Below are 25,574 nucleotides of genomic sequence, written 5' to 3' on the forward strand. Positions count from 1 at the left end.
AAGAATAGGGTAATATAAAAAAAATACTGAACTTGAAGCAAAATGTCTGAGCCCTTGTCTTGGATCTGCCAACTTATCCGCTGAGCAACCCTGGGCGAGTTACTTAGCCTCATTTTACCATGTCTGCCAACTGGGGATAGTAAAACTCACAACACAGGAGTAAATGACATTATGTGTGTAAAAGCATCCTGCACAGTACCTGGCACATAGTAAGCACTCAATAAATGCTTATTGAACATAAGTCCAAAATGAAACTCCAAGAATATGCTTCTGGGAAGAGCCCTACCTTAACTTCGATTGCAAATAAATGTGCAATTTTATTATAAAGACATGAGGCTCTAGTTCAGTGTCCTTGGAGTTAATGTTCTGTAGTGCATGTGAGACCCAGGGTCAATTTATTTCTCAGTGGGAGGATACGCATTTCCTAAAGAAAGTCATTCTTCCATCTCATCTATTTCTTGTTGTATAAATTGGGTTACAGCCAGTAAGAGACAAAGGAATTTATGAAAGCCATACTTGGTAAATGAAGTATCTCTTTTTACAGAAAGAAAGGCAAGCATAGACCAAATGTAAAATATAGACTGCTGTGACAGTGTACAGTCGCTATCAATTGTCTTATAAATAAATACAAAGCTAGAACTGATAAAGTTATTTGATTGATAACTAATGATAAAGAGTCAAACATTTGGTACCGTTCTTTTGTGCTTTAAGACAATTTATCTAATCCCTGCTAACTATTATACAAATACAGGCCACAAGATGGGAGAACCCAAGGAGAGAAGGGGATGGCTTAGCCCAACCAAACACTGGTAGTATAACCAGACTTCATAGCAATTGGCTTATTGATGACGAATGTTCGGTGTCATCTGAGTATTAAAAAATATGCCCCAAAACATCGCACCGTGGCATTTTACCCACGTTGCTGCCATGACAATGAGCTCTACATTAGCACCTTGGATAAAGGTTCTATTCTAAGAACTTGGGAGAGGGTGACTTTGGAAAAGAAAGTAACATTGATTGCTTCACACCAGCTTAATAGTGTTGGTGGACCAGAAGGGAAAAGGGAATCTGCATATATCTCACCAGGACAAAGAGAAGTGCAGGTTATTTTCTGCACTGACATTCCCTCACAAAAGGCCCCACCATTGAGAGGAGCTGGGTTGGTGCAGGTCCGGGAACGTTTCTGCCATCCTCTACCACAGCGAACATTGCAGGCTGACCACTCTGTCCAGGAAGACCAGCCTCCATTCACTGAGAGAGAAAAATGGGGAGGGGAGAAAAAAAGGAGAGAGGTTTTTACTGATTGCCTACTATGTGCAAGCCACTGTGCCAGGTGCTGTGAGTCAGGCATCCGGGGACCGAGAGACTGTGCAGCCCCCACTGGCTGCTCCATCATGAGACAACAGTAGGGTCACCTCATCCAGTCCTCAGCCTATTCATCTGAAATAGGAGGGACACAGAATTTGCCTTGCAAGGAAATTATAAGAAATAGAAAGAACTCATCAATAAATCTCTAAAGCACTTGAAAATCCGGAGTATAAGAAGAAAATATCAGCATTTGAATTTCTGACTTTAAGCGCTTCAAAAATAAATCCCAGGGCTCTTCTATTGTGGAAGGGAATGCCTTTACTTATATAGCTGGGAACTTCTTTTATATAATACCTGAGATATTCAGCAAATAGTATTGTTTGTTTTTGGAGAATTTCACATACCAAGGGAGAGACTACCTGACAGCAGGTCTAGGAAAAACTGGGGTGAGTATTGGGTTTGAGAGGCGTGGGAAGCAGAAGTTGCCCATCTCAATTCTTTTCAAATATAAACATAATGGAATAAAATAAACAGCTTTTTATTATTTTTAAAAGAGAGATTGGAAATGTCACTGACTATCACACGGAAGTGCAATATTGGAAGGAACAGCAAACACATTAATAGAAATAGTGATGTTTTTCGCCTGCCAGGTGGGGGAGGCAGGATAGAGCGCTGCAGTGAACGAACCCCAAGGTCTTTGCAGCTCTCGACATTAAAAGTTTTAATAAAACATACATCCCTCTGCCTCTCTGCTTTCTGCCCTCCCTATCCATTCCTGGCCTTTGGGCTGGTCTTACCATAAACCACCACAGTGGCTGACAGGCTTCTCCTCTTAGCCACGATGTTGGCTGCCATGCAGGTATAATTTCCTGAGTCCGAGAGCCGTGCCTGCCTGATGATCAGGTTATGGTCAGCCCTTGTGTCAATGTTCTCATCTTGTTCAGAGTCAATGGGCTCCTCATTTTTGAGCCATTCCACCTACAGGAAGAAAGGAATGTTTACAAGTCACTAAAAAAATCAGAATAGAAAGGTGAGCAGATTCGGGTATGGGAGAGAGATGTATCTAAAATATGGAGCAACAGCAATGATTGGTTTCTTTATTCCATATCCTGTCCCTTTTATTTGGTAAATTTGGTTATATTCAGGAAATGGATACTCAAGCTAATAAGCTGGGAGCAGGAAAAGAACACAAATATCCTACATTGACTTTGACCCATTTTCTAAAAATGCACTGAAAGAGAGAAAAGAGGTGACTGCAATTAGGCCATTTCATTTCATTACAACGTTCATGATGATGATGATATTTCAATAACTGGTCCAAAGTGGAGCTCGGAAAATCAACATATAAATGTAAAACTTGTATTTTGTGTTGAGAGGATATTATTAGACAAGGTTTTAAGTCAAGATGCCTGAATTTAAACAAGTTTTGATAAAGGTTTGAGATTGTACTAAGGTTAAAGTAATATAGTTTTGAGCAATCACAAGCAGATTTAAATTTAAAGCTCAGTGTTCTGTAGATTTTGAGATAAGTTTCTTTGGTGATCATTTATGTTACTCCTTCAGTGATCGAAGAGACATTTAGCACTTGGGTTAGGTAGCTGACACAGTTGAGGCCCAGCCCCTCTTCTGGAGAAGCTCACCTTCCCCATCCTCTGAACACAGACTACTCCCATTTCTGATGTGTTATCTCCTAGAGGCCGAAGAACCTATTTTCTTCTTCCCAGTTTTATCTTGGTCCTATCCTCGGTCTAAACTTCTCTTTCCTTGAACACAAAAGGAAGACACAGATGGAAGCCTTCTGCTCCTGGGATCCTCAATTTACTTCAAATGGAGAAACACCACCCTGAGCACCTCTATTTCATCACATGCCACTTTCCTCTGATCTGTTATTTCCTTATTCACTCTCTGCTTCCATATCTAAGCAACATCTCTACTCTCTAGTGCCCCTTGGTAGCACTAGACACATCTCTTGTTTGACAACAACCATTCAGCTCTAGTTATCAGCCTAGGTAAAACACAGTAATTTAACGGACACATAAAAACTGACATTTATTACAGAAAGCAATGGCCGTGATGACATCAAAGAGAAGTCACACAGGAGCATACACATCAGGGGCATTTCATCATACTCTGCTCACCACAAGCACAGCTCATTGAAAGCTGGTTTTAGAATAAGATACCTCATTTCATTTCTTAAGTCTAAAGAATTCTAATTTATCACCAATAAAAAGTGTCATCTGTGCCGGGTGCGGTGGCTCATGCCTGTAATCCCAGCACTTTGGGAGGCTGAAGTGGGCAGATCACGAGGTCAGGAGTTGCAGACCAGCTGACCAACACAGTGAAACCCTGTCTCTATTAAAATTATTAAAATTAGCCGGGTTGCTGGCATGTGCCTATAATCCTAGACACTCAGGAGGCTGAGGCAGGAGAATCGCTTGAACCAGGGAGGCAGAGCTTGCAGTGAGCTGAGAATGTGCCACTGCACACCAGCCTGGGCAACAGAGCAAGACTCCATCTCAAAAAAAAAAAAAAAAGTGTCATCTCTTCTATAATCATTTGATTTAACAATGATTTGTCTTTGTAAAAAGGGATTTACCAGGGGAAGACATATAAGGATCCTTCCATACTTACCCAGAGTACCACCCCACAAATGAGAGCTTAAATACCCCAAATCATCACCATCAAAAACTTACTTTAGAAGAGGTTAATTTGAAAGAAAATGATACCAACTAGCACAAAGAAGAGATCCGAGAATTACAGTAAACGTAAAGAAAAGCTGTAGAGCCGAGTGGTACCAGACAATGAAGTAAAAATGCAAATCTCACTACCAAGTCCTGGGGTTCCTGATGGCACCAGCCTGGAAGGTACTAACAATGATCAGAGCCAAAAAGCACTGCTCTGTTTAACAAAGTAGGGCAATGGAACCAATTTTATAACACAGCTGTGTTATGACTACCAGCCTGTGACACAATGTCGTCCATTCACTACTACCATTGCCTATTTCAGAGCCATCCATTTGTTCCTTTGACAAGTATCTAAACAGTTGTTGAGTATCAGAGATTGTACTGAGCTAGGTTAAACTAGGTGAACAAAACCAAGATGGTCTCTTCTTTCACTGGATCTTACAATGAGTAGGTAAAATAGAGATAAGTAAATCTACATTCTCACCAAAATATAAAAGTTGAGAGTCATATTGCCTCCATACAATGACTTTCCCTTGAATATTACCCAGTCTTGGGTATTTTGTTATGAGCAACAAGAAATGGACTAAGACCTCGCCCTGCCATGATCTTCTTTCTGGGATTTTTGCAGTGGCTTCTTAACTAACTGGTCTGTCTGTGGCTTCTATTCTTGCCTTTACAGTTGATGTTAGGGTGTAACCCTTACTGTAAAGTCACTAGAATTAGGTCTTTTAAATTACCATCAGTCTTGTATCACTGCAAGGAAGAAATTGATCAGCTTAAAGCAGGTCTGGGAACTTTTTTGCTCTACCTCCACTCTCCTCCTAGGTCAGAAATTCAGGGGCAAATTGCCTGCTTTCTGATTAATTCCTTACATTTGCTATTTGTAGCATCTAGCAAACACTTCTCCTATGTCCCCAGCTCAGCTGTCCTCTTCTTTCATACCTCTCCTCAAACAGTTGGTCAGGAAGTAGAGAAAGTCTGGCACTGACCCATAAATAAATTATTCATAGACAGTAGATAGCCAGAGAGAGCCCTGTGGGCAGTGCTCCTGAAGACTGAAACTAAAGGAGTCCTAGCACCTGGAAATCAAGAAAAGCTATCCTAAAGAAATCTTGGCTCAGAGGAAAATTAAAGGTACAACCGTCAAGTAGAAACTTGCTTCAAATTGAAAACTTAAAGAAAAATAAAATCATGCACAAAAGAATGAGGCCAACAAACTAGGAAAATATTTGCCATAAATTTGATAGATAAAAGGTTAATAATATGAATGGTATGAGTAAAAATAATATGAATGCTCAAACTTTCATTTAAGTTGATGATAAAAACCTATTCCAGTAAATCTGGCATCAAGATGAGTATGTAATACATGAAAAAAAAAATCCACAAAGCACATGACAATTAAACAATTGAATATTATGTAGCACTAAGAATAAAGTCTAATAATTAATAAGTTAGAAGTTAGAGCAGTATGTTTCCTACCAAAGTAGTCAAGATTAAAATATCTCTCTCAAACACACATGGAGTTTTTATTTTAGTGATTTGTTTGTTTTTTGTTGAGAGTGCAGACCAGAGAACATTTCACCTACTGTTTGATACCATGCTATGGACAACATATTGAATATTTGTCTCCTCCAAACAACTTGAATATTTGTCTCCTCCAAAATTTATGTTGACATTTACTTCCAGTGTGGCAGGATTGAAAGGTGGGGCCTTTCAGAGGTGATTAGATCATGAGGACTCTCCCCTCATGAATGAATGAATTAATTAATGAATTAATGGGTTATCATGGAAGGGAAACTGGTGGCTTCACAACAAGATGAGAGACCTGACCTGGAACATTCACCTGCTCAGCCCCATTGCCAAGTGATGCCATGTCTTGTGCCGCCTCTGGACTCTCCAGAGTCCCCACTAGCAAGAAGGCTCTCACCAGACATAGCTCCTCAACCTTGGATTTCTCAGCCTCCAGAACTGTAAGAAATAAATTTCTTTCCCTTGAAAATTACCCAGTTTCGGGTATTTTGTTATGAGCAACAAGGGATGAACTAAGACACTGTCCTACCATGATCTTCTTTCTGGGACTTTGGCAGTGGTTTCTTCACAAACTGGTCTGTCTGTGGCTTCTCTTCTGACCTCTACAGTTGATGTTCTACAAAGGGATGAGACCATGCCACTTTCTAGCTTGAGATCCTTCGGTGGCTTTGAATCTTAGAATGAAACCTCTAGGCTAACAAAATCCTTATGTGAGGTCTAGCACCCTCTGTGAGTTAGCCATCTCAGAGCCTCAAGCTCACTCCACTTTAGCCCTGCTGTACTCCTTCCTGCCCTTTGAACTTTCTAAAGTTCAAAGCAAGTTCCAACCTCAGAGCCTTCATACCTACTGATTCCTCTGCCCTGAAGAACTCTCCCATAGGTGGTACCATGGCTCAATCCCACTTTGCATTTAAATCTCTCAGGTCAAATGCTATTTCCTCACAGAGGCCTTACCTAACAACCCTTTCAAAAATAGTAAGCCCCACCCCTTCCTGCTTTGATTTTCTTCCTAACGCTTACCTCCATTTGCTAGTCTTTTTTCCTTTTTTAGTTTTTGAGACAATGTCTCAAAAGACTACTGCTGGAGCACAGTAGTGTGATCATAACTCACTGACCTTCCAGGCTCAAGCAATCCTCCCACCTTGGCCTCCTCACTAGCTGGGACTAAAGGCACACCACTACACCGGGTTATTTTTATTTTTATTTTTTGTAGAGACAGGGTTTCACTATGTTGCTCAGGCTGGTCTCAAACTCCTGGGCTCAAGCAATCCACTTCGGCCTCTTAAAGTGCTGGGATTACTGGCATGAATCACAGTGCCTGGTTCTATTTGATAGTCTTAAAGATAATTATATCATTTGCACTTGTCATTACGTGCTTAGGAATTTACCGAAAGAAAATATTAAGGGTGCAAGTTTAACAACAAAAAATTATGTTTGATAGAAGAAAGAGAGAAAGAAAGAGAAAAAAGAGAGAGAAAAGAACAAAAAAGAGGAAAAAAGAAAGGATGCAAGGAGGAAAGAGAAAAAGCATGCCAAAGCTACATGACAAATAATGAAGCTTTCAAAAAATAAATTGGGACTCAACAATTGATTTAGTATTGTATAGACGTTAAAAGTCCTGGTATCAACTAGTAAAAACATTAAAAAGTGGTCATAATACATGAAAGAGTAAATATATAAAATTATGTTTAGTGTTATCATAAATTTACAAAACAAAAACAATAAACATATGTATGCTTAGCAGAAACATTGGGAGAGAATGCAGTGTTTATAGAAGTCTTAACTGGGGTAATTATTCTTTTTTTCTGGTAGTTAATTATGGCAAATTCAAGGTAAAAATCTTTCATAATCTAAAAACAAATTACTTTAGCTTAAAAAATCTCTTTTACTTATCATGTAGCACAGTGATTTTCAAATTTATATTTAGCTGCAGAATATTTCTTCAATTCAAAGCTTATCTGAAACCCAAAATGAAAAAGAGGATTAAAAAAGGGAAGATATTATGACTGATGCAGAAGCGAGGTATCTGAACTGCAGATGTGAGGGACCCTAACATGCATAAACTTGGTCATGCCAGGCCCACTGCACAACTCCAGAAGAGACGATTCACATCCTCCCTTGTCAATGTAAATGATGAGTGCTCAAGATGCTTGGTGCACAACCTGTGCTATCATATGAGCTGGTCCTGCTGTACGGTCTACCCCCAATCACTCACAGGCACTATGGACATATACTATGGTCTGCTTCTAGGCCTTCCAAAATTATAGTTTGAAAAATATCGATAAGGTAAATAAGGTGTCCTAGGTATGAGTGTGTATCTGTCTACACACACACACACACACATATACACACACATATATATATACATACACACACACACATATATACACACACCATTTATATACACATACACACATATACACACACACACACATATATATACACATGCACACACATACACACACACCTACACACACACCCCCTATGAAAACCTACTCTCATGGCTTTCTCATGGAAATGATAGGTAAGCATCAAGTAACTTTTTACATATGTACAGACCCCAGCATATCAGCATATATATACACACACACACACACACACACACACACACACACACACACATGCTGGTATACTTGATGTTTATGGTGTTATGACTCGGGTCCCTCAATCCAATTATGTCTATAAACAGTCAACATAGTAGACACTTAACTGTGGAACTGGTTTTTTATTCGTAACCTAATAGTTTATCCATTTAACTGATGGCAGGATCTTTATGAGGAAATCAGTTTGGTATTTTCTGGGCTTATAAAAGTGACAAATTGTGCTTGAATTTATGCTTTTGTCACTTAGAGAAACTTTAAAACATTTTTGATGAGCTAAGTGCTCCTAATGTAGAACAGTTTAATAAATAAAATAGGAAAAAAAGTTCTCTACACCAGCAGTTGCAAACTGCAATGTTCCTGGGGGCCAGGGAGGTAACATAAATTAGTGAAGTGGTGGTGGGTACGAGACCTCCACGTGCACTGCTTGCATATTAAAGACAAGGGACTGTTTTTCGTTTCCACAGAGGAATGAGCTCACACTCATTTTTCTTTAAAAATGTGGCATTTTCTGTCTTTTTAGACAAAGGCATGGGTATTTTTAAAAAATGATAGTGCAATGAAAAATGACAATGAACTCATTTTTGCTTAATAATCTCTTTTGCTTTTCATGTGTCACGGTGGTCTTTAATTTACAGAGTATTTATCTTTAGCATCAGAAATTATAGGAAAGTGATGACTGTGGCAAAATGTAGACCGCAAGACCTGTGTAAATGCGTGGCCACTAGTTAGGGTCAGACTATCATTACCATGAGAGAATACAGGCACAGTGTGGCCAGATCTTATATTTTTCATGAAAAGCCAGAGATGCTTATTTCAATGTAATATTTTTTGATTCTTATATGATGACCCATATATTACAAAATATATTATGAGGACCAAAAAAAGAAACATATTCATAAGAAAAATGTAGATTTGTCCCCCCTTCTCCACAAAAACCACAATACACCAGACTTCTGACCCCTGGTGAATGTTATCACAAAGAGGAGCTCAATGCCCTACACTGGATTTAATTTCCTTTCACTAAATCATTTTCCCCAACCATCCATGAATGTTATGGTGCATATGTGTTACTACCCACTCTCATGGCTTTCTCGTGGAAATGACTGGCAAGCACATAACTTTTGAACCTATATCCAATATTCTGCAGGTATGATAAGGGTTTGCATGTATGCTGAGTTCAGACATTATTTAACAATAAATTGCCTACACTGTAAATCCCTAATTAAGCTCTTAACAAAAGCAATACAAATTTTCAAATTAGCATTATGGGATCAATAAATTGACCACCTTGTGGCTAACAGACATTTTTATCACTTATACACATGACCTGCTGCCAAGAGTTCATCTTTTTGACAGAGAGGCTTAACATTCCTGAAGGTTGTTGGAGGCGTTCACCGCTCGGATGAACCATTCTTTATCTGGTTTCTACTTATTTGGTTCAGATAGATAATCCCAGTTCAGAACATGCAAAGAAACTAGTTACTTAGAGGTAATGAGCTTATGGATTTTCAGAATGCCAGCATTCATTAGCATAGTGTTATGTACAGATGGTCTGCGATTTGTGGACTTTTTTCCAGTTTATAAACAAATCTGGAAAAGCAGAACATCAAAGACAATTAGATTTCATGCCAGACAGCAGGTTCCTGATCAATCATTCTGGTTAGCTGGGGACAGAAGGTATGCAACTGATGAGCTTCTAGTTTTCTCACCAATAGGCAGCATGATGTAGTCAGATTGGAGAGGGAGCCTCCACTGGAAGGGGAACAGAATGATGCATTGTGGGAGATTATCTTACCTGAGACCTGGCTTACATATGACTATGTCTGCATGAGTCATAATATGTCACTTACTCTGACCTTTTATTAAGAACGTCTAGTATGTATATACATAAACCTTACACCTAAATGTTTATTTCCACCAGACAATGTGAGAATTTTCATGCTCCTATTCTTGTTCTTAATGTTCTATAAAAGAATGAGGAGTGTGGTGTTGTTAATCCTTTAGAAATGAAAAAACAAACAAACAAACAAAAAACAAAAAACCCAAAGACTAGTCTAGAAAGAAGAGAAAGCTGCATTAAAATACAGCTTTCCTCACATGCAGGACCTGAAGCCCCTTGACCTTTGAATTCTAGACTGGACCAACCCAAAAATCTACCGTCATATCCCACGGAAAATGCAAATCAGACCCATTAATTGGTATGATCTACCATGTGCTCCTACACTTCATTCCCAGCCCTCTCTCTTGGGATATGGTAGACTTGGTATCAAATGGAGTTGTTCATACATATTATAGATGCAGCCTCAGCTTTATGACTTCTAAAGTGTCTCAATTCATCCCATTGCCTGTGATCATTTTCTTTCTGCTCTACTTGTCAGCAAGCTCCTTAAGAACATGAACAATATCTCAAATATCTCCCATCTAAGGATGTTCAATGGTACCTGCTGAATAAATGTGCTAACCCAAATTGCTATCCATGCAGATTTAGAGGTTGGTGCAGTATACATACATGCACACATAGGAGAAAATTTCAAACTGTATTTTATGGATGGGGTAAGGGAGGGGTCCATTATTCTTTGCTTTAGTTCCCAGAGTTGAGCACATAGAAATGACCTAGAAGAGTGCGACTGCTCAGAGAGCTGATCTTCAATATATTCTGGGAGCCACTAATATTTCATAATGGCTACACATTTTTCATACTGAATTTCGCATATTCACTTAAGATTTATGAATTATATTAGAGTAATAAATATTTTTTCACACTATAATAAAAAATGTCTTGGGAAGACAACCATATCTAGGGGACAGGGTAGAGAGACAGGTCTATTAGAGATGTATAAGTGGTAGAGCCAGGAAAAAGCTGAAGGCCACAGAAATTCACAACGTGATCACTCCCTACATAAGCTCAAAGCTTTTGTCAAGTTAGCATCTTACAAAAAGCAAGACTGATTGTGTTTTTGTGAGAAAATGGGGAGAAGAATGAGGTCTGCATTCCAGCTGCTGAGTAGCTGAACTGAGACGGCACCCAAGGACATGAGGTGGGGACAGCCTGCACCAGGCAGAGGTGAAGATGGGATTCCAGGAACCACGAGGAAGCCTCTGGATTCGCACATGCCAGGACGCTGGTCTAACCAATACATTTCTCATTCGCTTTAGGTTATAGTGTGAGTTTTGATCAAATGGATTATTTCCCAGCCTAATAATGATATCTAGCATTTCATGAACACTTACCATGTGCCAAATACTCTTTTTAGGCACTATACATGTGTTAGTTAATTTAATCCTAAAAGAATCTCTATGAGGAATATACCATTTTTATCACCTCCATTTTACAGACAAAGAAACACAGATGTTAAGTACCTTGCCTAAACCACATATACACACACATACACAAAACACACATACTCACACACATATATACACATAAACACACATAGAGAGACATAATTCATTCCAAGTTTAAGTCTTGCTTTTATCCATTAAGCTCAGTTATCCTATCATTTGCTAGATTTGGGTGGAACGACCATTGACTCTTTGCAAAATTACACTGAAATACAGAAACTCGTCACTATTGAAGAAAATTTTGAAAACATATTTTGGATTTTTATGATCATTCCTAAGGAAGAATTGAAAACAATTTTCTTGGGAATGGCAACATTGTTAGAATAAGGGTATTGTCTCTCAGGTGGGTGATTTAAAGGACAGCTCTCAGTTGAATGCACACACTCCAGTTATATCACTACTGTCAAATGTTCAGAATGTGACCTGAATTATTTTGACATCAAAAACTTACTCAAGCTCAGTATCTGTCCACAGATAGGTCATGAGAAGTTAAGCTAGCCCCCTGAACATCATCTGGGGTCTGATTTTGCTTTTGGTGCTGCGTAGATATGAGTGCAGCATGTACCCATGAAGTCCTGCTGTGGCGATACATCCTAATGTGTTAAAATTGTTTAAGAAGCTTACTGGATCTAAGTCAACTGGGGAACTTAGAGGAAAGCATTTGCTTTTCTGAGAAAAGGGACTGGTATTTCTGTTCTTGTGACTCTACTGGACATGAATGTTATTCTAACAATATGGCAGCAATCTTGTGATCATGAGGAAAAGGCAAAGAAAACCACAGTGCTGTCGGCTATTGTCTTTACACTCGCATGTGAACATTTTGTCATTCAATACATCATCTTATTTGATCCTCACAGCAACCTCAAGATAGGCAAAGAAAATCTTATGCTTCCCATTTTACCCATTATATGATTTGCCTAAGGCTATATGCTTGGGAAATGGTAGCACTAGAACTAGTAGCCCTCAAATATTTTTTTTTTTTTCCTACCACAAGGCATTGGTCATGTTCTTAGGCTTCTTACTGACTACATGAAAAGCTGCTACTTAAAATTTGCCTAATTTGACTTGGCATTGTCTAATAAGTCTTCACTGGGACTGAACCGTTACAGAGTGATGCTTCTCTGCTCACAATGGGACATATTCTTGCCTAATGTTAGTTTAGGCCATTACTTGCTTTGCCACTTTCAGATTAGATGTCACCTGTCCTCTCCTCTCTCCTTGATAATATTTCTTTCAAGTTATTTATAACAGTACTATCATGTTTCCCCTTTTGTCTTGCTTTTCTTTCCAGGCTCTACAGATTGATTTTAAAGCCACCTACACTGCAGTTTCTTCAATTTAGCTCCAGTTATCTGATTATGCATCACAAAAGGAAACAGAAATTCAGCTTAATTGTGAAGCCATTGCAGCAGAACCAAGCACATGATAGAAAACCTCATGATCACAGACAGAATGACACTCACTGCTGCTGAATGAAATGACAGACATCCGTACCTCTGCAGAAGCCTGAATACTGATTACGGAACTTTATGTTCTGACATTGTGTGTCTCTTGTCAGACAGTGTTGTCCTTTACTTTCCCCGCTTCAGTTGTGAAAGTCAGGTGCAGTCTCATACTATTTTTTTTAATTCATTATGACAAGTAAATGGTCTCTGGGAAAGTGAACATCCTCATCCACTGTTTACTGAAACTGTAACACTGTCATGAGTAAAGAATGAAACATATTTACTTTAATGTAAAGAGTTTGCAGAATGATGATCAGAGGAAAAGAACATTAAACAGAAGAAACATAAATATAAGAATGGGGAGAGAGATGTAATCCAAAGACGGCTTGTAAGGGAGATTACATGCTGCCATTTGCTTTTCAGCTGTGTTTTCCATAGTGGGACATATCTTGCTCTTTGTTACTTCTACTTTTGCTTTTTCCATCTGCAAAGGGGGAAACAATCTGCTTTTGAATCTCTAGTGAAGCACCACCTAGAAGATGATGCCAAAGCTTGATATCTGAAACATAGTGTGATGTGCCCTTTCATCTTAAAGGATTATTTTCGGCTGGGCAGACCTCTCTAAGATAGATTATAAGGAGCTGGCTTTTAGAGGCACTGAAAACTGCTTCTGTATTCACATTTACCCCCTCCCTCCATTATCTGAGGTATGTAAATAATGTTTTAAAGTGATGATGTGAGAATATTAAGTTTTCATTTCCTGTTCCTGTTACCATGTAATATATCTTCAAGTGCTGAGAAAATCTTACTAAACCATTAAAGATTCCAAATGTTGATACATAAACAGGTGTTAAAAGCTGATGCCTGAGTTACCTACAATTATTGATACACAGACATATATCACACATACATGTACATGTACCACTGGAGAAATCAAATCTACAAAGAATAAAAATATTTCTGCCAGTGAGTAAAAGGCTAATAATGTAATGATCTCCAAAGGAAATGCAGGGACACATATGGATGAGCTTGGATTCCATATATTGGGTGGCTAAGAATGAATTAGCATAATTATAAATTTGTTCCAATTACAGAAGGTAATTATCGGAGACCAGCTTACAGCATTATCAAAATTAAAACAGCAAAGTGCATCTATATTCCAGGTAGATGCCATTGAGTTAATCGTCCTGAAAAAAAACCAAAAAGACTCTACACCTATTCATCTTCTGTTCCTTTGATTACCAGACACTGTATCCAAATTTCCCCTCAGCTGACAGACACAAAGTCACCATGAAGGAAGAAAAACATTTTGAAAATCATGCTTAATATAATAAAACAACTGCAAAACAACCAAATTCAAACTCTAAAGTCTTGTATGGATTATTTATCCAGATCAGCAGTTCTGAGAGTGCTTTTAAATTTTAGACAGGAATTCACATTGCCTCTTGTGCTCTCTCCAAAATACTAATTAGGAATAAAGTTGTGACTAAACTTGTCATTACCTGCTCCAAACAAAAGTTCTTTATGCAGAAATCAAGTGCTATTTTATTACAATACAAAGGTAGACACACTGCTGTTCATATTATTTGTTTTCATTTGGCTTCCCATTATAAATGTAACCTGTTGCTTTGTTAACCATTGCCAACCTGGAAAGAATAAAATCAAGTCAACATATTTTGAAAAGGAGTCAACAGATTTGGTCTTCAAATTGTAGAACTGAAAATGCAATTCCACTTAATGAGCTGAGATGATACATTTATGTTAGAATATGCCTAGCAATTAAGGAAACAAATATAACAGCGACACTCGGGAGATCACAGATTAATAAGACAGACAAAAACGCATTTCCACTGTAACTAAGCACAATGGTTTTACTATTATGAAGGATGGTGAACTCAGTGGAGGTGGGGCAAGGAAAAGGGGAGGAGAAGAAAAGGGACAGAAGGGAGACTCACATTTTATACATATTGATGGTCCAATATGTATTAGATGTGTTAGATAATATTCTAGGTTTTTTCTCATCTTGAACCACTTGGTGAGTTAGACATCGTTAACTATGTTTTTATTATCTAAAAATAACTGAACATCAAAGAACTTAAATATGCCAACATATTCAAAATTCTGCCGTCTATTATTTTATTTTAAGTTTCGGGATACATATGCAGAATGTGCAGCTTTGTCACATAGGTATACATGTGCCATGGTGATTTGCTACACCTATCAACCTGTCATCAAGGTTTTAAGCCCTGCATGCATTAGGTATTTGTCCTAATGCTCTCCCTCCCCTTGCCCTCACATCCCCCAACAAGCTCCAGTGTGTGTTGATCCCCTCCCTGTGTCCATGTGTTCTCATTGTTCAACTCCCACTTATAAGTGAGAACATGCGGTGTTTGGTTTTCTGTTCCTGTGTTAGTTTGCTGAGGATAATGTCTTCCACTCCATCCACATCCCTGCAAAGGACATGATCTCATTCCTTTTTATGACTGCATATTCCATGGTATATATGCCCTACATTCTCTTTATGCAGTCTATCACTGATGGGCATTTGGGTTGGTTCCATGTCTTCGCTATTGTAAATAGTGCTGCAATAAACATACATGTACATGTGTCTTCATAGTAGAATCAAAATTCTGCCATCTTTAAAAAATAGGTAAACACAATCCTTCTTTTCCCTTCATGGCCAATCTATGTTGAATTATTTACCAAATATTCACCCCTTATCATCATATCCATTCTATCAAATCACTGCGATGGGTCTTGCTAAGGTCATTAAGGATTTTCAAGCTATTACATTGAGTGCACATTGATCTGTATTCTTATTTGACTGTTAAGGGTAACGATGGCTATTCTTGAATTCGTTCTTTCACCTGTTTTTATAATACCGTATATTCTTTCCTCCTCCCACTCTGGCCACTCCTTCTCTATTGAAACATTCAGTGTTGTATTTCTTCAAATCTCAGGTTTAGGCCCTCTTCCACATCTCACTGTAAAACACCTCCCCACATGATCATATGCAGACTCCTGTCATTCATGGTCATACACTGAACGTTCCCAGAATGACATGTTCAGTTCATTCACCCACTTGGGCTGCAGACTCTGGTATTCAGAGACTTACTACTCAGTGTCTACTTTTGTGTGCCTCAAAGGTACTTTCAGCTCAACATGTCAAACTGGACTTGGATTTTTTTTTCTGCATAAATAAGAAAGGGAGAGATGATTTCCTTACCTTTTTGACATTAAAATATTTGAAACTTATCATATGAGAAACAGAGATTGACTGAAAACATTTAAAGGGCTGGTGATAATATTACATTTAAAAGATCACTTTTGACATAATGTATAGAACACATGGGATGGGGAGGGGCAGGCACAGCTCGCAAAAGAGAGGTCATTGGGACACTAACAGTGGCAGGGAGAAATTATAGTGACTTGAATGGAAGGTTTATAATGTGTATAAAGAATCTTGTTAAGGAATTAGGGGGTAAAATAGGATGGATAGAAATTTGTAACCTACTTGCTATTAGATTTAAGGAGACAGGCATCAAAATTTGGCACCCATATTTCCAACTTAGACAAGTGATATAGGGAACACCAGGTAAAAATGTCATTATTGAATGCTGTACTGGTAGGTACTGACTGATTATCAGCTTGGTCCCTAATATACAAAGAGCACCCTGAAAATCAATAGAGTGAAATGAAGAAAGAGAAAAAGAGAGAACAAGAGAGATCAAACTAAACGTGGCCATAGAAAAATAGGCTAAGGATGTGAATAATTAATTCAATGATGCATATAGTTAAGTTTAAAATGCACATAAGGCATTGAAATAAATCTCTTCAACACAGATAAGTCATGAGCTCCAGACCTACTCAACTACTTTTTCAACATATTTATTCAAGCCTTCAGCATACATTCTATCAGAAACTGTAGACAGATTGAAATCATGCAAAAAGTGTAAAATGGAAAGAAGTGGGAGTGGAGAGGGTGTGGGTTAGGACACAATCCTGAAGAAAAGAAGCACCTTAAGATCAAGAAAGGGAAGAGGAGGATGCAGAAATATGCTGATTGTAAGGTAAGAGACAAATTAGAAATTCACGAATCATGAAAAATAAGAAAAAAAAAACATTTTAAGTACTGAAAATTAGCACTGGAGTTAAAAGTGAGAAGTGAGTCTGAGTAAGGTGCCAGGCTCCACTTCAACAAGAAGCTCCTTCCACAGTATGTTAATTAAAATCAGTTTAAAGGATTCCACTCATCTTCGTTATTTTTAATGCAAATAATTATAACAATAAACTACACTTTCCCACTCTGTTTTCTCAATATTCACTAAAACTTCTCCAGAGTCAACTGTCCTCTTGAAAAATAAAGTGGCATCTCTAACTCACTCACAACTGCAGAACAAACCCCAGACACATAAAATATTAAAATGTAATAAGTGCAACCACAAAAGTACTGTAAGAAAGCATTGATAAATATTCTTGTAATATTAGGATGAGGAAGGATTTACTGCATGATATAAAAACGAGAAGCCATAAAGACTATTACAATTTAAAAGTTCTATATAGAAAAAATTGTAAATATGGAAAAAATGTTTAAAAAATGTTTGCAGCATGACAAAGTGTTGTTATACCAACATAAAGTATGATATTAAAGATAGTTTGCATTCAATAAGAACAATAATGGTCAGTATGTTGAACCAGTATGTACTGCCTGTTCTGTAATATATAAAAAGCACCCAAAAATCAATAGGAAATAAAATTCCAACAAAGATGATCTAAGTACTTGAATAGATTACGTAAAGGAGGAAAAACACAAACGAAGAACTTACCTATAAAAGTCATTGATCCTTACCTATGAAAATGAGATATTACTTGTCATGGCAAATATTGAATCTAAGGTTTGCCAAAGTGTAGAAACAGAAGTTTCTATTCACTTTTGATGAATCTAAATTAGTGCATTCCTTGTGTAGGACAATCTTACAACTTTTATCAAAACTGAAAATGTTTCTATCATTTAATGTAAAATTCCACTGACTCCAGTGGAATAATCATTAGTAAAAGATCCAGAGATATGTGCTAAGAATAACTTTAATCACAACTTTGTTTATAGTAGTGAAGAAATTAGAAACAAACCAAATGTTCTTCACTCGATTAAATCAATTATGGCACATTTACTCAGAGGAAATACTATGCAACCACCAAAAAAATATGCCTTTCTATCATAATAGAATTGGAAATATCTCCATGGGACATTCTTGAGCACAAAAAGCAGATCAACAAACTGTCCTGTTATTATGTCTACATTCAAAGATACAGATTAGTACCTGGAAGGTAGGTCAACAAATGTTATTTAAAAATTTTGGTGATTGATATTTTCTTCTTATAGGTTCCTAGATGGCTATAATTTTCTGTATGAGCTACTTATCAAGTATTTCTGGCTCTCTGTTTTACAGGTAGATTGCATTTGCTGGCCCCGTTGTAGTTTGGCAGGATTACGTGTCTAGCTCTGGCTAGTTGTCAGTAGAAGAAACTTGTTAGTTCCAGGACAAAGAAGTCAGTTTCCTGTATTGAGATCCCCCAGACTTTTCTCTTCCTCTCTCTGCCACAACAGCTAGCTAACAATGTTTTGGAAAATGGCTACTCCATCAGCCCTGAAACTATAGTAAGAGTGTCATGAAACACAGCATCCAGCTGACTGTGATGACCCTATAGCATGAGTGAAAAATAAATCTTTCTTGTGTTAAGCCGCTGAGATTTCTAAGTTGTTTGCTACTTTATGGTAATTTAGACCATCCTATTTTCTGCAATCTATATTATGTTTATAAGCAGGGGAAAAAAGCTATTTTCATTAAACGAATGCATGTTCCAAGTATGGAAAAAAAAAGAAAAAAAAACGTCTAAAGCTCTGGGTCTCTAAGAAGTAAACAAATTCTCTTATATTGTTTTTGTTTTTTAGTTCTATAATGTATTAACTAGAAACCAATCTATTTCTAGACGCCTAGCAGGCTAAGTCTCATACTACATTTTGCCTTCCCAGCTATCTTCCCCTAGTTGTTTTAGACAATTATTTTATTTTTGCATAATCTTACACAGGGTGGATCATGGATAACGAACCACTGTATCAAAACTCTAGGCTCTAAATCCACAAGAGGAAATTTAAATGAAATTACATTGCCTTTACATGTCATAGGTACTTCAGTTGACCATGCAATTTCACTAACCAAATTGAGTTTTCATTTCTGTTTCTATTTTTTAAATAACACAGGTAGTTTCATGAGTTACAAACATTCCAAGAGGAATCCAAAAACAAGTCGCTTTGCACATCTAACATTTTCTCATTTGGGGAGGGTGTTTACGTTTCTCATCTTAATCAGCCTGGTCAATTAAATTGGACAGTTTTCTATTTATTTCTATCCAGTTTATCCTCCTCCTCTTTGCATTCTGGTTTTTATGAACTAGCTCAGAGCTGTGGTTTGGGCTTCACAACACTACAGGGAATGTTTAAAAAATAAACTAAATTGCCTTTGTGACTTTTTTTTTTAAACTTGCTGAAAATGAGATTTTCAACAGCTTCCATTCCACAGCCCCCTCCTTCGTTTTTAATTTAAATTTTGGTACTAAAATGAGTTTACAATATTCTATTAATATCGCTAGGGAAGACACTTCTTTCCAATGCAGTGTACGGATTAGTCCACAATTCTCCTCACTCCGATCCTTCATTATTATTTGACTTTAGTGATGCCTATATAGATAAAATATTTAGCAATTTATTTGCCTTTAAAAATCCACCTTTCTATATTACTTATTTCTTTGTAGGCACACATTTACAAAAAAAATTAAATTCCCATGCAACCTTCATTCCACCATAAAATATTGCTTGAAGGAGGAAGTGGTCATAGATTTATAAGCAGGGGAAAAAAGCTATTTTCATTAAACAAATACATGTTCCAACTTTGAAAAACTTGGAACACCCTGAGATGAGGGCACTTGGACAGTCAATCCCTAGTAATCCATTCGAGAAGGAAATATCCCTAATAATCCATTCAAAAGGGAAAACCATGATCAAAATTGTCAAAAAATATATATATAAACAAGTTTGGAATTACATATTTATTTATTTTGTGAAAAATAAATGTATATATGAACAGATTAATGTACATATGAAAAGGATATACAGTTCATAATTAACCAAATACAGGGTAAAAAGTAGTAATATGCTAGAACATAAATGTATACATTATATATCCTCACAGATAATTCATAAATCCAATAATTTACATCAACATTATTTAGAGTTACTTCTGTTTAATGCTTACCTATTCAGTCCCTATGAGATCAAAGCCCTTTTCTTCCTCTGCAAAATGAAAAAAAAGAAAAAAAAAAAAAAAAAGGCACCTTCTCTCCCCTACCTCATGGGCTTTTGGGAGGCTGAAAATGAAACTGGAGGATGAAATGAAACTAGAGGATGAAATGAAACTAGAGAATGAAACGGGAGGATGAAAAGCTTTTTGTAAAAGTAGAAAGCAATAAATTAAAATAATCTGGTAGCAGATATCCAAAACCCATGGTCTCATTTGGGTGTAACATCAACAGTTCAAAGGGATTGAGACCAGAACAGCAGCAGCTTGTACAGGATCCTGCATGCCACTCAAGGGGCTTACATTCAACCTTGAAGGCATTCATGAGCCATTCAAAGGAGGAACCAAAGGAGTTCTGCTTAAGAAAACTCATTCTGACAGCAAGGCAGACAGTGACAGGTGACACTGGGGGTTTGAGATGCCAGAAAGGAAGTCGTAACTCCTTTAAGGAGGATAAAGGATGAGAGCTTGAATAGCACAATGTGGTTAAGTTGGAGAAGATATAACACAAAAAATAGCATTGATAACTAGTGATAATTTAGAATGAGAGAAAAGGCTGGACACAGTGGCTCACATCTGTAATCCCAGTACTTTGGGAGGCCAAGGCAGGAGGATGGTTTGAGGCCTGGAGTTTAAGACCAGCTGGGGCAACAAAGCAAGACTCTGTCTCTATAAAAACTTAACAAAGTAGCTGGGCATGGCGGTGAGCATCTGTAGTCCCGCCTATTTGGGAGGCTGCAGTGGGAGGATCACTTCAGCCCAGGAATTTGAGTTATGATCAAACCACTGTACTCCAGCCTGGATGACAGAGGAAAACCCATCTCTAAATACATAAAAAATAAAATAAAACAAATTGGGAGAAGAGATGAAAGAACCCTAAAAATGACTCAAAAGTTTCTAGCTTTGGCAACTTGATTAATGGGTCCAGATCTTCAAGGTCAAATGCCTTTTTGGACATGTCATTGTTGAGGTAGTATGGGACACTTTGAAGAACCAATCATTGGGCCAGGTGTGGTGGCTCACGCCTGTAATCTCAGCACTTAAGGAGGCTGAGGCAGGTGGATCCCCTGAGGTTAGGAGTTCAAGACCAGCCTAGCCAACTTGGTGAAACCCCGTCTCTACTAAAAATACAAAAATTAACTGGGCGTGGTGGCATGTGGCTGTAATCCCAGCTACTTGGGAGGCTGAGGCAGGATAACTGCTTGAATCCAGAAGCTGGAGGTTGCAGTAAGCTGTGATTGCGCCACTGCATTCTAGTCTGGGCCATAGAGCGAGAAAGACTCCATCTCAAACAAACAAACAAGAACCAATCATTGACTTAGGCAATTGGACTCAACCCAATTAAAACAAACATCCAAGCAACATGCAGCAAACTGTTTCTGATTTGAGAACAAAGCCCATTTTACCCCAGCATCTGTAGAATCATCGTCAGTGAAAACTGCTTCTTTGTGGGCTTTTGGTTGGTGGTGACAATTTTACAGGTCAAACTACAAAATAACTGCAGTTCTTGAGTTAAGATGAAACTATTCTCCCCTTTAAATATATCTGACTTTCAACTGTGTTCAGTAAGTGGAGTACACAAACATCAGAAGTATCACATCCGGAATGTCAGCACCCCTTGAAGAGGGCAATCAATGATTTTCTGGATGCAAGACAGGACTGTAACCAGTTTTTAATAAACAAAAGTTCAACATCTGGCTGGTGGTCGCAACTCATTTGCTAATAGCCTGTTCTTTTCAGTATATAAACCACACTCTTTTTAAAAAATAAAAGTTTATAGGAGGCTCTTTACCTCATATTTTCAAATCAATCACCTCTCATCTGCAACTTTCTACTACTGTGAGTAGGGCACATCAAAATAAACAACCATTCCATACTTCCTTTAATCACTTTACAAAGTGCACAGGACCTAGCATAGACATGGTGGCATTTTGTGGGGAACAATTACCATCAAAATCTTTCTCCCATTTTATAAATCATTCTCTCTTTTTCTGTCTTTATCTCTTTCTCTCCCACATTTACATGTATGCACCATAACCACTACATACATACATCACTGCTGCATTTGCTACATACATATGCCACCACTGCTTACACCTCTCAGCACCACCAGCACCAGAGCATGCCAGACAGACTCTCAGACATGGTTACCGAAAAAGAACACCTTCTTTATTTTCCTGCAGAGTTTTAGCTGGACATGAACACTCACATGCCACCTTTAAGCCAGAAGGCTCAAACTGTCAAATCCCACAGTTGCTATTGCAATCAATGGTGTCACTCTGTTCAGTGTTTAAGACCAGCAGAAATGTGAGCTGTTAGAATCATTTTCTAGAGTACCCTGAATTGGAATAAGGACAGAAAGGAAACTTAGCCAAGAAGGACTAAAAAGATCAGCTGATCATTTTCTACTAGGCTTTTAGCCACCTAAAGAATAGGAATGTGTTGACTGTTTGTCCTCTGCTCTCAGCAGTACATTTGGTGTGCATCAGTAACTCCTCAAGTGAATTCATTCATTGGTGTATCTGTACACACTGGCTGGTAATAAGGAACCCCCCTTCATGATGCTCTAAAGCAGCGGTCCTCAACCTTGTTGGCACCATGGACTAGTTTTGTAGAAGAGAATTTTTCCACGGATCTGGGGTGGGGGAGGTAGGGGATGGTTTCAGGATGAAACTGTTCTACCTCAGATCATCAGGCATTAGACAGATTCTCATAAGGAGCGTGCTACCTAGATCCCTCACATACGCAGTTCACAAGAGAGTTTGCGCTCCCCTGAGAATCTAATGTTGCTGCTGACCTCACAGGAGGCGGAGCTCAGGTGGTAATGCTCCCTCGCCTGCTGCTCACCTCCTGCTGTGGGGCCCAGTTCCTAACTGGCCACCTACTGATACTGGCCCATGTAGGGACTGGGGACCCCTGTTCTAAAGCAGCTAAGTAGTAAAAGCCTCGCCTCTCGAACAAACTTGTGACTGCAGAGTGACCATTTATAACTTTCCATTTTAGAGCTGTGAGCTATTCATTTTTAGCCCAGATTTGCTCACGGAAAAATCTTAGTGGGGTGCAATACATTTATGCAGGGAAGACTTAGTGTTACCTGCTCTGGGCTGTGAATCTTTCTGTCCCTATCATGACCCTGCAACCCTTTCCCTGACAGTGTTTATTTTGCTTTAAACTAAGGCTCATCTCAAAGCTCATATATATATATATATGCACAAATCACAGCTAAACACAGTTGTTCACTTTCTCTTCCACACATTTGCAATCTCTATCAACCTTGGCAGTAAAGCAATATCACCTGAGGGCATCATCTGCTTTACAAACTACTGCAACTTCAATAAAGCACAGGTCTGGCTTTACGATACTGGTCTAGGCTGTGAGTATAACTACAGATGGGGCTGCCAGACCACCTCTTATCATAGAACCAGATTTCACTTAAATCAGTCTAAACCACTATGCACAGTTCTTTTCCTTTTTTTTTTTTTCTTTTCTTTCTTTTTTTTTTTTTTGAAAGCTTTTGTTTAGTTCTTTTTGGACTCTACTAAATATAAGAGATACAAAGGAGTTTACTCCCTAGGCATTTCATAGAGAAAATGCTGGAATGGATACACATTTATGAGAGTAATCAGTCCTGGCATCAGAAAACGTATTTTGCAACCCATTGCTATTTTTTCTGTGAGAAGATAATGTTGGCAAAATGATGCTAGTTCCTTAGCCCCAGCATGTGGAGTGGCAGGAGGAGAAGCGCCGTGAATCAGGCAATAAGTGGAATGTACCCTCTTGGTCAGGACAGTCCCAGGTTTCACTGATGGAGCCCATCAGGAATCCCAGAAAGGAAGTCTGTGGAGTGAGAACATCTTTAACTAAATAGATACATTTCTCAGTTTGATTATTTATCAAATGACACATAGTTCACCTGTAACTGAGGATGGTTACCAAAAGTGGTAAAATGCTATAAGGCAGGAAAGATAACTAGATGGAAGCTTTTCTCCAAGTTGACAGGAAGTCCCATGTGCTGTGCATGATGAACAGGCTGACCTAAGACTCTTTAGCTTTCCCAGTAATGCAGGGGATTGGTTCTAGAATCTGACATAAGGATCAATGTAGAAAAGGTGGCTAAGGAAACTGGCATTAAGCCTAAAGCAGGATAAGGCCAGGAAGAAAAGCGAATCGTTGCAGATATCAATCTTAAAGTAGTAGATTTCTCTTGTGTCATGGTTTCTTTCTACTGAACCCTCCTGAGACTGGGGCGATTCCCCACAAAATCTCTCTCAAGGATACCAACCTAAAAGGAAACCAGGAACAAAGAGGACATTAGAACCAAGCTGCCTACTCCAAGACATGGAGCCAAGATCATGCCGTTTTCTCTCTTCTCGGCAAAGGATGTCTCATTATTTCAACCATTAGAAATGGCCAATGCATCCAGTATGCCAGTCCCTTTCCAATAAACGCCTTTCTACATCTGCATCAATGAATCCCATAGACATTTCTTGTTTGAGGCAACTCTGTGTATAGAATGTTCTTGCAGCATTTAATCTGAAATAATTGCCAGAGGAATTTACAAGTCTTTTTTTTTTTTTTTTTTTTTTTTTTAACCTTACAGGGTCTCACTCTGTCACCTGGGCTAGAGTACAGTAGCATGATCATAGCTCACTGCAGGATTTAACTCCTGGGCTCAAGCTATCCTCCCACCTCAGCCTCCCAAGTAGCTGGGACTCTAGGCACAAGCCACCATGCCTGGCTAGTTTTTTAAATAAATTTTTTTGTAGAGAAGGGGTCTCACTATGTTACCCAGGCTGGTCTCGATCTCCTGACTCCTGGCAATCCTCCCAGCTAGACCTCCCAAAGTGCTGTGATTATAGGTGTGAGCCACCATGACCGGCATAGAAGTCATTTTTAAATTGTCCACCTTTATCTAGGACCCTCAGCTAGTGATTGAAACTTCTAAAGACACATCTTAGGTCTGGAGATTTGCAGGGAGAGGGAGTACAGTGGCTTGCTCTAAGCTGGTTTTATGGAATAAGAGCAATTAGAATCCAGTAGAGTTGGGCATCCGGCAGCAGGTGGTTGTCAGCCCGACTTTGCTGTAAATAGCCCCAAGGGGAGGGACTCTACTTATTCCCACTCCTCCTCCCTAGTGGACCAGTCCCATAGCATTATTTTATCTAGATGGATTACATATAGGTGCAACTCTGCTCCTCTCTGGTTCTCTTCTTTCCCGTTTCCCTTGTTTTACAACATAAGCTAACTCCCAGTGGAATCAGAGTGATGAAGGGGTGCCTTTGGTTCTGCATACATTACAGGGATCAA

At 38.5% G+C, this 25,574-nt stretch overlaps 1 protein-coding gene across 7 annotated transcripts in view; it reads right to left on the reverse strand.

The window, feature by feature from the left end:
* UNC5D (unc-5 netrin receptor D) overlaps nucleotides 1-25,574 on the reverse strand; it is a 573,216-nt gene that overhangs the window by 114,431 nt on the left and 433,211 nt on the right. For 4 of the 7 annotated variants that reach the window (XM_050801680.1, XM_050801681.1, XM_050801683.1 and 1 more), the window contains exons 5-6: nucleotides 2,106-2,286; nucleotides 1,084-1,251 (exon numbers count right to left, since the gene is read on the reverse strand). In XM_050801680.1, the coding sequence (XP_050657637.1) occupies nucleotides 1,084-1,251; nucleotides 2,106-2,286 (349 nt within the window). The remainder of the gene's footprint in view (nucleotides 1-1,083; nucleotides 1,252-2,105; nucleotides 2,287-25,574) is intronic. The other 3 variants (XM_050801685.1, XM_050801686.1, XM_050801684.1) reach the window with 1 other exon arrangement.

The sequence above is a fragment of the Macaca thibetana genome, chromosome 8 (genome assembly GCF_024542745.1).
Source record: "Macaca thibetana thibetana isolate TM-01 chromosome 8, ASM2454274v1, whole genome shotgun sequence".
In the NCBI taxonomy this organism is placed as follows: Eukaryota; Metazoa; Chordata; class Mammalia; order Primates; family Cercopithecidae; genus Macaca; species Macaca thibetana.